The 12,975-nt window shown below is 44.8% G+C and overlaps 1 protein-coding gene across 2 annotated transcripts in view; it reads left to right on the top strand.

Annotated features, from left to right (window-relative positions):
* The window catches only part of LOC117346942, a 76,868-nt gene extending 64,536 nt beyond the window's left edge, over positions 1-12,332 (top strand). For both annotated transcript variants that reach the window (XM_033917234.1, XM_033917244.1), the window contains exon 5: positions 11,401-12,332. In XM_033917234.1, coding sequence (XP_033773125.1) covers positions 11,401-11,679 — 279 coding nt within the window. In that variant the 3' untranslated portion in view covers positions 11,680-12,332. The remainder of the gene's footprint in view (positions 1-11,400) is intronic.
* Positions 12,333-12,975: the final 643 nt, after the last annotated feature.

Here is a 12,975-nt window from a genome sequence, read left to right as displayed (position 1 = left end):
ACTTATAGTCGGATCAACTTATATTCGAGTATATACAGTAACTATTTTCCAGCAGCCCTCCAAGTACCTACAAATCCAAAATGTGGTCCTTCAAAGTGTTTGAGTTTGAGACCACTGATCTACACCATCCCAGCCATTGAAGCCCTCCCCAGCCCATCCTCAACCAAACGGCCATATTCAGACACTGTGCAGGTCTGCCCAATATTGGCCTTAGTTCTTCAATGTTTACCATTATTTTCTGATTCTAGATCCTCTGTGTTCATCACATGCTTTTTTGAACTCTGTCACCGTTTTCCTCTCCACCACCTCTCTTGGGAGCGCATTACAGGCATCCACCACCATCTCCGTAAAGTAGAATTTCCTTACATTGCTCTTGAGTCTACCACCCCTCAACCTCAAATTATATCCTCTGGTTTTACCATTTTCCTTTCTCTGGAAAAGATTTTGTTCTACGTTAATACCTTTCTCCCCTGTCCCTCCTTTCCTCTAGGGTATACATATTCAGGGCTTCTAGTCTTTCCTCATATGTCTTTTGACGCAAACCTCCTATCATTTTCGTCGCCCTCCTCTGGACTGCTCCAAGTCTTCTTATGTCACAGGCACCCCAAGGCAAAAACTGTCTTGAGGGTGCAAGTGGTAATTTCTCCAGTGACTGCTAGGGGCAGTGGCGTACCAAGGGGGGGCGGGGGGGGGGCAGTCCACCCTGGGTGCAAGCCCTGAGGGGGTGCTCCCAGCCTTGAAGCCATTGGCATCCGGTTTCCCCCCACTGATGTCCGGATTCTCCCCCGGCCCCCCCGCGGTGGAGAAGCAGCTTGCAGCGGGATCGCGATGCCAGCGATCCCTACGCTGCTTCCTCCGCCTCGGTCCCGCCCCTCCTCTGACATCAGAGGAAAGGTGGGACCGCGGTGGAGGAAGCAGCACCGAAGCAGCGCAGGGATTGCTGGCATCGCGATCCTGCTGTGGGCTGCTTTCTACCGTAGGTGGTGCGGGGAGGCTAGAGGGATGAGCGGTCCTTCAGGGTTGGGGGCGAGCGGTCCTTCGGGGTGGGTCAGTGCATCAGGCCTTCAGGGTGGGGTGGGCAGGCAGACCTTCAAGGGGGGGATAGGCCTTCAAGGGGGGGGACAGGCAGGCAAGCCTTCAAGGGGGACAGGCAGGCAGGCCTTCAAGGGGGGGACAGGCAGGCAGGCCTTCAAGGGGGGGACAGGCAGGCAGGCCTTCAAGGGGGGGACAGGCAGGCAGGCCTTCAAGGGAGGAGACAGGCCTTCAAGGGGGGGGATAGGCCTTCAAGGGGGGGGATAGGCCTTCAAGGGGGGGACAGGCAGGCAGGCCTTAAAGGGGGGGACATGCAGGCAGGCTTTCAAGGGGGGACAGGCCTTCAAGGGGGACAGACAGGCAGGCCTTCAAGGGGGGGACAGGCAGGCAGGCCTTTGGGGGGAGCAGGCCTTCAGTGGGACACAGGCAGGCAGGCCTTCAAGGGAGACAGGCAGGCAGGCCTTCTAGGGGGGACAGGCTTTCAAGGGGGGGGAAAGGCAGGCAGGCTTTCAAGGGGGGGACAGGCCTTCAAGGGGGACAGACAGGCAGGCCTTCAAGGGGGGGACAGGCTTTCAAGGGGTGGGGGACAGGCAGGCAGGCTTTCAAGGGGGGGGGACAGGCCTTCAAGGGGGACAGACAGGCAGGCCTTCAAGGGGGGACAGGCCTTCAAGGGGGAGACAGGCCTTCAAGGAGATCAGGCAGGCAAGCCTTCAAGGGAGGCACAGGCCTTCAAGGGGGACAGGCAGGCAGGTCTTCAAGCGGGGGGGCAGGCCTTCAGGGGTGGGATGTAGACCTTTAAGGGGAGGGGGGGCCCTGGTGTAGAAGTACACGGAGGGAAGGTGGGGGTTCAAAGAGACGCACATATGCCGGACTTTGGGTGGGAAGAAATAATGGGTCTGAAAATAGAGGAGAGGGAGAGAGATGATGGACCATAGTTTTTAGGGAGGGAAGGAACAGAAAGGGAGAGAAGTTGGACACAAGGGATGGTGTGAAGGGGGGGATAGAGATACTGGATAGGAGGGTAGTTGGGAAAAGAAAGGGAGAGATGGTGGACCCTGGGGTGGCGGGGAACGAGGGAGAGATGCTGGATGAAAGGGAGTTAAGAAAAGATGGATCTGTGGAGGGAGACGAAAAAAGGAAAGATGCCAGACCTCCTGGGGAGGGAAGGGAAACGGGGAGGACAGAGATGGCAGATGGATGGTTAGCATGCAGAAAGAAGGAAGAAAGAGACCCTGGCAAGCAAGTTATCAGAAGACAACCAGAGCCTTGGACCAACAAGATTTGAAAAATAACCAGACAACAAAAGGTAGAAAAACTAATTTTATTTTCTGTTTTGTGATTACAATATGTCAGATTTGAAATGTGTATCCTGCCAGAGCTGGTGTTAGACCGCAAACGTGAGCTAGGTTTTAACAGAGAGAGGAAAAGTCCTTTTTGTTTCTTTATTTTATTTACACCATAGCGCCAGTGTGGTTAGGGGAAGCCAAAGGGGGTGAAAAAGTTATAAAATAAACCCATCAGGATGTTTGAAAAAAATACCCAATTAGGCAGGAAAGTCGAATCGAAAAACCAATTCAATAGGCTGAATCGAATCGAAAAAATTTTTTTTTTCCTTCCTGAATCGGGCAGCACTAGTTTGCGCTACTGTCTTAGACTTTAGGACCTGGGATTGGGGAGAGATGGCATCCTCAGTACTTTATAATGCAAGTGAAATGAGGATTTGGTCAGACTTTTGAAGGGTCTGCAGAAGAAAAAAATTGTATAAGCCGGGGACATGAGACAGCAGGAAACGGGAACTTTTCTTCCTTCTATTTTTGTGAATGGCAAGGCTGAGGATGTCAGAGAGTTCAGTTAAAATGTGTGCTTTATAAGAAAATATAATAATGTGTTTTGTAAAGTTTATAAGCATTGCTGGCCTACCCGCTGAGGTGTTCCTAATGGTGGTGGTGGTGGCAGCATGTCAATGTGTTGAGAGGAAGAGGTGGTCTGGGAAATTCTGCTGAGCATACTCCGAGCCCATTTCCACCCCCCAGTTAATCCACTCCACTCAACTGATTCACACACTGAGTGGGTCTTTGGGTGTTGTGCCTGGGTAGTTGTTTTGGGATCTCTTCCAGTGGTTTATCAGTTTCTCCTTGTGGTTCAAGGAAGGAAACTTTGTTAACCTTTAGCATTGACCTTCAGAATATGTTTGTAACAGCGCTGCTTGTGTGGCATTAGGCTATGTAGTGATTGAAAGAAAAAAACAGACTTTTGCACATTTTTGCACTATATGGTGGGTGAATGAGGAGATTCACAATTCCTGCACAGCTAAGTCCTTGTGAAGTTATCTTGTTCTTTCTGTATTTGACATCTAGCAAGGTCTCTGTTTGGAAGAAAGATCTAAGCTTAAAAATGAAGTGGCCAGAAGTTATGGTAAAAGCAGATAGCGTTGCTGGTTTTAAGAAAGGTTTGGACAAATTCCTGGAGGAAAAGTCCATAGTCTGTTATTAAGACATGGGGAAGTGTCTGCTTGCCCTTGATCGGTAGCATGGAATGTTGTTACTGTTTGGGTTTTGACCAAGTACTAGTGACCTGGATTGGTTATCATGAGAATGGGCTACTGGGCATGATGGACCATTGGTCTGACCCAGTTAGGCTATTCTTATGTTATGTTCTCATCTGTAGGGGCCTTTGTTTTCACTTCTTATTTTAATGTATTTTTTTCTGGGAACTTTATCAGTGTTTTTTATAATGGGAACAAAAATGGAAGAGAATGAATGTGTGTGGAATGGGGGGAAAACTAATTTCTTCAGCTAAATAATTCAATCCACCTCAACCAGACATAGGAGAACTCACGCACCATTCATACACCCTCCAACCAAAATCGTCAAAAGAAAAAAAACTGTTCGACAACCTCCTAACACTCGACCCCCAACTCTACAACCTATTGACCTCGACCACAGACTACAAAACCTTCAAAAAAGAAATAAAAACCCTTCTATTCAAAAAACACATAAAACCGAACTAACATAATCAGAACTGTCCCAAGCATCACCTACAACTACTCCATATGTACTTCTGATGTCATGACAATTCAGACATAATTTATGTTATGTTATGTTTGGAATAATGGTTACATATGAGGTTCAATAAAAGAAAATTTTTACTGCCTGTTTCTATTCTGATCATTTATTCCATTTCATGGTTATTACAAAAAATATTTTTTTACTTGGGGGGGGGGGTGTCAAAAAAATGATGGGCTCTGGGTGCCACATACCCTAGGTACGCCACTGGCTAGGGGCACACCAGGTATTAGGATACCGAGCTTGCTCAGAGGCAAAAAAAACCAGCGTGAAAAGAGTTCATCAAGTGAAACCAAAAATCAAGTTTATTGTGAGGCAAATAAACTTCAGCAAGATATGTAGCTTTTCCAATAGCATTCAAACAATGCAAAAATATAAAAGAGAAAACAAACCATTTACAAAATGAAAATTCATAAACGTTGGATTTCTTCCAAAACACAGTAAGACAAAATGGCTTCATACAGCTGGTCAAGATGGTGTTAAACCTTTGTATGTCAGAATGGCAGTAAGCTCTAATTCAGCCTTGAGCTTATTTTCTAGCACAAGCCTGTTCTGTCCCTGTGTGTGTGTGCTCAGCACAGAGGAGAAAAACAAAGGTTCAAAATACAGCATTCATAAAGAAAGACAAGCTCTTTTTCAGGTTTTAAGTTCCTTTGTAAATCTTGCAGGCTTAAAATAATATCAGCCTTAGCAGGTTCAGTAAAACACAAAAGAATTACTTTTTCTGAGTGCTGGGGTAGCCTCTTAATTAGTGCCCTTCCCCCACTTGCACTCTTCAGTCATAAAACCCACCCAAAATGTATGTAAAACCTAGCAGTGAGTTCTTTAAGCACAAAGTGGCAGTTCTTTAGGTCTGGCAGGAAAAATAATCACCTTCTTAAAACAGACACTATGCACTCTGGTTCTCAGCATAAGTAGAAAAATAATAGCAACTCTTCCTTTGCAATTCCCACAGTAAGAACAGCTTTTTCACTTGCCTTTAATCAGCCAGCACAAGTCCCTGTTCTGGAGGATTGCTGTTCTACAGACTCTCTCAGTGAAGCTTCCTTCTCCCACGTCCTGGGGCTCTGGATTAAGGGCTAGATTCACTAAGCCAGGGGTGTCCAATGTCGGTCCTCGAGGGCCGCAATCCAGTCGGGTTTTCAGGATTTCCCCAATGAATATGCATGAGATCTATTAGCATACAATGAAAGCAGTGCATGCAAATAGATTTCATGAATATTCATTGGGGAAATCTTGAAAACCCGACTGGACTGCGGCCCTCGAGGACCGACATTGGACACCCCTGCACTAAGCAAACCGATCGTATACCGATCGGTTTGTGAGCCCTTAGTGACTAGATTTCCCTCCTGCAGTATTCACTAATCTGTGTAGCAATCCACTTCCAGTGCTTGCATGCAAATGAGGGGAACTGCATGCAAAGTAGGCAGAGATGCAATTCACTAAACTTTTTTCTATCTGACTGTGCTCACAAAAAGCGACTGCTCAGGACCAGTTGCTGAAGCCCTTTGCGACTGCCCTGCCTTCTGCCACCCTGCTTTCTAACCCAGTGGTTCCCAAACCTGTCCTGGAGGACCACCAGGCCAATCGGGTTTTCAGGCTAGCCCTAATGAATATGCATGAGAGAGATTTGCATATAATGGAAGTGATAGGCATGCAAATCTGCTCCATGCATATTCATTGGGGCTAGCCTGAAAACCCGATTAGCCTGGTGGTTCTCCAGGACAGGGTTGGGAACTACTGTTCTAACCTGTCAGCCCCATCTCCTGTAGCCCCAAACGAGCCTGCCTGCCCCGATACTGAACCCCCTGCCTGCCTGCCCCGATCTCTCCTGCCTGCTCGCCCCGACTCTCTTGCTGGCCTTGGCTAAAACTCCCCCTGTTCAAACTCGGGCTCCCTGTCGATCAAAAAGTTTGCAACAGTTTTGGGATGAGCACCAGGAGCTCTCCATGCACAAGGAAACTCAGTTAAAACTCACTAGCGCTGACTCTTCTGCTCTCTGCCGCCCTTCCCCGCAGTGCAAGCCCGTGATTTTAAAGTGGAGCTGCATGCCACAGTGCAGTACCAGCTTTAAACCCGCGGGCTCGCACTGAAGGGTAGGAGGGAAGAGGCTGCCGACGCCGCTGCATAGGAGCAGGAGAGTCGTGCCCCGAAGTTCTCCAGCTAACCTATCCTCTTTCTCTTTTCCTGATCTTTTCTCCAACCACTCGTTCCCTCTTAAGGACCTGGAGCCCCGCCCCAAAGCTTCAGGTGCCGGCCATTCCTATAGTAACTTCTGACAATTAAGGAGAGAGCCTGCATTGTGCTGTATGGGGGTTTGCAAGTTGAGGGAGTAAAGCTGCTCCCCCTAGTGTTTCAGACATGAACAGCACCAAATTGGCCACAATGTACTTTTAAATGTGAGGATGATGTGTGAGCTCCTAAATGCCTTGCTATCACTGAGCCACTACTAGCAGGTCTAGGCTTTCTCACCACACCAGATACAGTTTCCAAAACTGAACACAATACTCCAAGTTGGGCCTCATCAATGACTTGTACAGGGGCATCAATACCTTTCTTCTACTGGTTATCCTCTCTTTATACAGCCCAGCATCCTTCCTGCAGCAGCCATCGCCTTGTCACACAGTTTTTTCGCCTTGAGATCTTAGAACACTATCACTCTCAAGGTCCCTCTCCCCATTCGTGCATATCAACCTCTTACCTCCCAGCATATATGGTTCCTTCCAATTATTAATTCCCAAATTCATTACTCTGCATTTCTTTGCATTGAAATTTAGTTGCCAGATATTAGACCATTCCCTTAACTTTTGTAGATCCTTTTTCATGTTTTTCACTCCCTCCATGTCTATTCTGTTACAAATCTTGGTATCATCCGCAAAAAGGCAAACCTTTCCTTCTAACCCTTCAGCAATGTCAACCTGAAGTTGCGTCAGAGGAGAAGCTTCTGCCCACAGACGCACGCGACTGTAGGCAGACTACAGCGGCTTGAGCAAGTTGGTCTGTAAACTTAAAAAAAGCTGTGAAGGTAAGGGCGAGGGAGGAAGATAGATAGATTTGGCCGGTAGGTAGGAAGGAGGGAGGGGGGCCACGCACGATCGGTGATTGCGCGTGTTCCCTCCCTTAACTGCAGGGACAAGGCCATTCACCACTCCATGGGGTGGTGGATAACCTTGTCCCCGTATCCGCAGTGAGCACTTCCCCCCCCTACCGTTTCTGCAGGCTACCCACGGATAACAGCCACCGTATCATTCTCTACTGTAGACTATACCCATGTAGATAGAAGTTCCATCTTAATTTTTTCAGAGTGATCCATATCGCTTCTTCCTCTCCCCAGGTCCCTTGCATTTCAGTCACTTGGATATCGATCTTTACATAGAGAGCTACTCCTCATCTTTTTGACTATCTCTGTCCTTCCTAAAAAGATTATATTCTGGTATGTTTGCATCCCATCCTTTGGATTCACTGAACCATGTCTCTGTGATAGCAACAATATCCAGGTCTGGCTCTAACATTTAAGGAAATATTTTTTATCAGAAAGGGTGGTAGATGCATGGAACAGTCTCCCGGAAGAAGTGGTGGAGACAGACTGTGTCTGAATTCAAGAATGCGTGGGTTAGGTACATAGGATCTGTTAGAGCAGGAGTGCCCAAAAGGTGGATCGGGATTGACCAGTAGATCGCAAAGGCAATGTGAGTCAATCACGGAGCCCATCTCAGGCTCTGCGATAGGCTCTCGTTGCCTTTGCGTTCTGATCTCCCTGCTTTCCCGACGCCAGGCCAGGCACGTACAAGCACCAGGCCCACAGCCTTCCCCCTGTCGTCAATTCTGACGTTGGAGAGGAAGTTCTGGGCCAGCCAATCGCTGCCTGGGGAAGGTTTGTGGGGCTGGCGCTTGTATGCGCCTGGCGTCGAGGAAGCAGGGAGAAATCAGCGGTGGTGGCTTGGGGGTGGCAGGGAGAGTGAAAGACAGAAAGAAAAAAAGAAATGGGGGGGGGGCAGGGAGAGAGAGAAATGAAAGATAGAGAGGGAGGGGGACATTTTGGGTTGGATAGTATTGCCTTATACTGAGGGGTACCAGTATGTCTATTTATATTTTGGAGTGGGGATTTGGCTATCTGGTGTATTACTTATATTATTTTGTTCTGTATTTGCCATTGTGAAAATTCAATAAAACTTGTTAAAATAAAAAGAAAGAAAGGGGAGGGGGCAGGGAGAGAGAGAAAGAAAGAAAGGGGGGCAGGGAGAGAGAAAGAAAGTAAGGGGAGGGGCAGGGAGAGATGTTGGTTGGGGAATGGAATGAGGTCTAGAGGAGAGGAAGCATGCAGGAGGCAGAAAGAAAGGCAGAAAGAAATATTGGATTTACAGTCAGAAGAAGGAAGTGCAACTAGAGACTCATGAAATCATCAGACAACAAAGGTAGGAAAAATGATTTTATTTTAAATTTAGTGATCAAAATGTGTCTGAATTTATATCTGCTGTCTATATTTTGCACTATGCCCCCCTTTTACTTAACTGCGATAGCAGTTTTTAGTGCAGGGAGCCTATGAGCATTGAGAGCAGCGCGGGGCATTAGAAACATAGAAAAAGATGGCAGAAAAGGGCTATAGCCCACCAAGTCTGCCCATTCCAAATACCCGCCCCTCTGATTTAACTCCCTTAGGGATCCCATGTGAATATCCCATTTTCTCTTAAAATCTGACACGCTGCTGGCCTCAATCACCTGCAGTGGGAGTTTGTTCCAATGATCCACCACTCTTTTGGTGAAGAAGTATTTTCTGGAGTCGCTATGAAACTTCCCTCCCCTGATTTTCAGCGGATGCCCTTTGGTGATCGAGGGTCCCATGAGGTAGAAGATATCTTCTTCCGACTCGATATGGCCCGTGATGTACTTAAACGTTTCAATCATGTCTCCCCTCTCTCTTCGTTCCTCAAGTGAGTACAGCCGCAGTTTATTCAGTTTTTGTTCATACGTGAGATCCTTGAGCCCCAAGACCATCCTAGTGGCCATTCGTTGAACCGACTCAATTCTCAGCACATCCTTCCGGTAGTGTGGTCTCCAGAATTGAACACAATATTCCAAATGAGGCCTCACCATGGACCTGTATAGCGGCATCATGACTTCAGGTCTCCTGCTGACAAAACCTCTACGGATACAACCCATCATTTGCCTTGCCCTGGAGGAAGCCTTCTCCACTTGATTTGCAGCCTTCATGTCATCACTAATGATCACCCCTAGATCACGATCCGTCGTGGTCCTGGCCAAGGTCTCACCATTTAGTATGTAAGTTCTGTGCGGGTTTCTCTTACCCAGGTGCATTACCTTACACTTTTTAGCATTGAAGCCTAGCTGCCATGTTGCTGACCACCGTTCCAGCAGCAGTAGATCCTGCGTCATATTATCAGGCAAAATGCTTTTATCTACTATGTTGCAAAGTTTGGCGGCGTCGGCGAACAGTGATACCCTTCCTCTAAGTCCTTGGGTCATATCTCTTATGAATAAGTTGAATAGAATCGGGCCCAAGACCGAGCCCTGCGGCATTCCACTAATCACGCTTGACGTTTTGGATGGGGTACCGTTTACCACCACCCTCTGAAGTCTACCACTCAGCCAATCCTCAACCCATGTAGTTAGATGTCCCCTAATCCTATCGATTTCAGCTTGTTCAATAACTTCGGTGTGGGACGCTATCAAAAGCTTTACTGAAGTCTAAATATACTACATCCAGTGACTCTCCGGCATCTAGTTGTCTAGTAACCCAGTCAAAAAAGCTAATTAGGTTAGATTGGCAGGATCTGCCCTGGGTGAATCCATGCTGGTGGGGATCACGTAGGTTTTCCTCGTCTAGGATTGTGTCAAGATTTCGTTTGATCAGTGTTTCCATGAGCTTGCACACTAAAGACGTGAGACTCACTGGTCTGTAGTTTGCTGTCTCTGTCCTGCAGCCCTTTTTGTGGAGTGGGATAACGTTGGCAGTTTTCCAGTCCAAGGGGACTCTTCCTGTGCGTAGGGAAAGATTGAAAAGAACAGATAATGGTTCTGCCAGGACTTCACTCAATTCCCTGAGCACTCTGGGATGTAGGTTGTCCGGTCCCATGGCTTTGTTTACTTTGAGTCTTGATAGTTCGTAGTAGACGCTCCTTGTGCTAAAAACCGCTATCACGGTTTAGTAAAAGGGGAGGGGGTATATTTGTCTATTTTTGTATAGTTGTTACTGAGGTGACATTGCATATTTTAATGTCAACTGCTTTGACCTCTTTGGAAAAACTACGGAATATAAATGATAATTAACATTTTCTCTGCGTACAGTGTGCTTTGTGTTTTTTAAAGTTTATTGTTGGTAGATCATTTTGACTTGGACATTTTAAAAGTAGCTTGCAAGCCAAGAAAGTGTGGGCACCCCTGTCTTAGAGAGAGGAAGAGAGAATGGTTACTGCAAATGGGCAGACTGGATGGGCCATTTACTCTTTATTTGCCATTCTTTTAATTTTTGGTTTGAAGAAATTTGAGGCCCGCAGCGTCCAACAAAAAATAAGAAAAAAAAATTATTTAAAACTCAGAAAACTGTTTAAAGCCTGGAAATCAACCGTACAAAGGATATTAAAGCTCACATGGCAAGTTTTTAGTCAATTTTGTGGGCTGTTAAGTCTACACATCTACACAAGCACCCGTTAATGTAACGGGCTTAAACACTAGAATAAAACTTTAAGTGTTCTAATCTGAATTCATTTTCATATCATACATTTAGAAGATCATTGAAGACTCACTTATTTGATAAATTTGTTTGAAATCTTTATTGGTTTGATTATTTTTATCTATGCTGGTGTACTTTCTTGCTATGTGTTTTGATGTATTCTCGCTGCACATTGTGCAGTTTATCTTAATGTAAACTGCTCTGAACTGTAAGGTATAGTGGGGTATAAATAAAGCTATCATTATTATTATTATTATTATCATCATGTTTCTATGTTTCTACCAGACAGATTTAAAATATATGGATATGTAAAATTGGTAATCCATTTTTCTATTGATGAGAATTGTAGATTGGAAGGTACATTTACCAAAAGAATCTAACATTCTGGCATCTCTTCCAAGGGGATTAGAAGCATAAGAATAAGCCAATCCATTTCCACTTTTTCTTTAAAAATAATTGGTATTTTAACATAGAGCAACATATTATTAACGTGTACTTGGCTTACTCTACTGAAGTATCTCAATTCATTGTAAATGCAAGATGTTTATACTTCATTTGCCACAGTTGTCATTATTGGTTGAAATTATAGTTACTTATCTTTCCTTCATTCAGGTTACTGTGAATTGGGAACTTGCTGAATTAAGCCAGCGGGAACTGGCAATGCTAAAGTTTGCTATGGCCGTCACTCATGCTGAGAATATTACTGAAGAGCATTTTAAGGATCTGGAGGAGCATGGTTTTGACCAGGAAGATGCCTGGGACATAGCTATGGTTTCTGCCCTTTTTGCTCTGTCCAATCGTATTGCAAACTTCACTGACCTTCGTCCAAACAAAGAATTCTATTCCCTGGGCAGAATACCCAGAGAGAAAGACAAAGCAGAAAAATCCTAAAACAGTTTAACACAGGGCTAATGAAGTAAATATCCCTCTGAAGAGGGAAAGGCTACATTTATCAGTTAATGAATGTAAGAGATAAGCATTTCATAAGTTTCTAGTGCTGAAGATCAATGTAAAATAATTCCATCTCCTACTGATGTAAAATGTTTTTGTTGTTTTTTAAAAATACTTTTCTAGATGGTCCTCTGCTGGGTTTAATTTATGCATGGGCTGCTTTAGCATGCCAACACATTTCTGGACTATGAGGAAAGATTCCCCATGTGTGTGGGGAATGATACTAGCATGTATACTTTACATTTTCAGCTGCCCAGAGATTAGAGCAGGTACAAAATACCAGAGCACTCTCAACATGTGCAATTATGTGCTAAATTGTCCAAAAATTGTCTACTTTTTTAAAATATTGGTTTCTAGTTTTTAAATAAAAAAGCATCTCGATGTTTTATTTGAAAACTGTACCCAAATTTAATAGTGCACAAAAGGAATGAGTTTTATATTTTCTTTAATAAGGGTTCAGAATGAATGAAAGATTGATTGAAAATTGTTAAATATGTTGATGGTAAATAGATACATTCTACTAATGTTGAAAGAAACCTGACATGTAACTACTTGAAAGCACATCTTAATAAATATTTTGTGTGAAAAAATAATTGTATGTTGTGTATATGTCGCTTGTGATTATAACAGAATGTAAGGCTGAAAGTTGGACTGTGAACAAAATCTTAATTCTTGTTTTTAAGAAGTAGTCAAGCTGCATAGTACTTTTCTTTTAAGTATAAGCTGAAGCTTCTTGGTGCCTTTAATTATATAGCAGGGGTAGGGAACTCTGGTCCTCGAGAGCTGTATTCCAGTCGAGTTTTCAGGATTTCCCCAGTGAATATGCATTGAAAGCAGTGCATGCACATAGATCTCATTCATATTCATTGGGGAAATCCTGAAAACCCGACTGGAATATAGCTCTCGAGGACTGGAGTTCCCTACCCCTGCTATATAGCCTTTTTATCCTGCTATATAGCAGTTTTTGTCCTGAACCCAAAGCCCTGCCAGAGAGGCACAGACCAAAGTTTCAGAGGCCGTCACAGGTCTGTGCCTCATTCTTCATTTAAAACTTGCTATAGATATGTGTTTTCTTGACTTGGATTTCTCTCATTTTTTTCAATTGGTAGATCAAAGTAAATTTAATATACAGATATAGTAAGTTTCCTATCTCCAGAAACTTCAACTCTGAAAGTTAGATACTGAATTATGCTACCAGAAGGCATATTCTATGCTAATTGGTTAATTTGGCAGCAT

Source organism: Geotrypetes seraphini, chromosome 1, assembly GCF_902459505.1.
Source record: "Geotrypetes seraphini chromosome 1, aGeoSer1.1, whole genome shotgun sequence".
NCBI lineage: Eukaryota > Metazoa > Chordata > Amphibia > Gymnophiona > Dermophiidae > Geotrypetes > Geotrypetes seraphini.
This window is presented reverse-complemented; position numbering and strand designations above follow the sequence as displayed.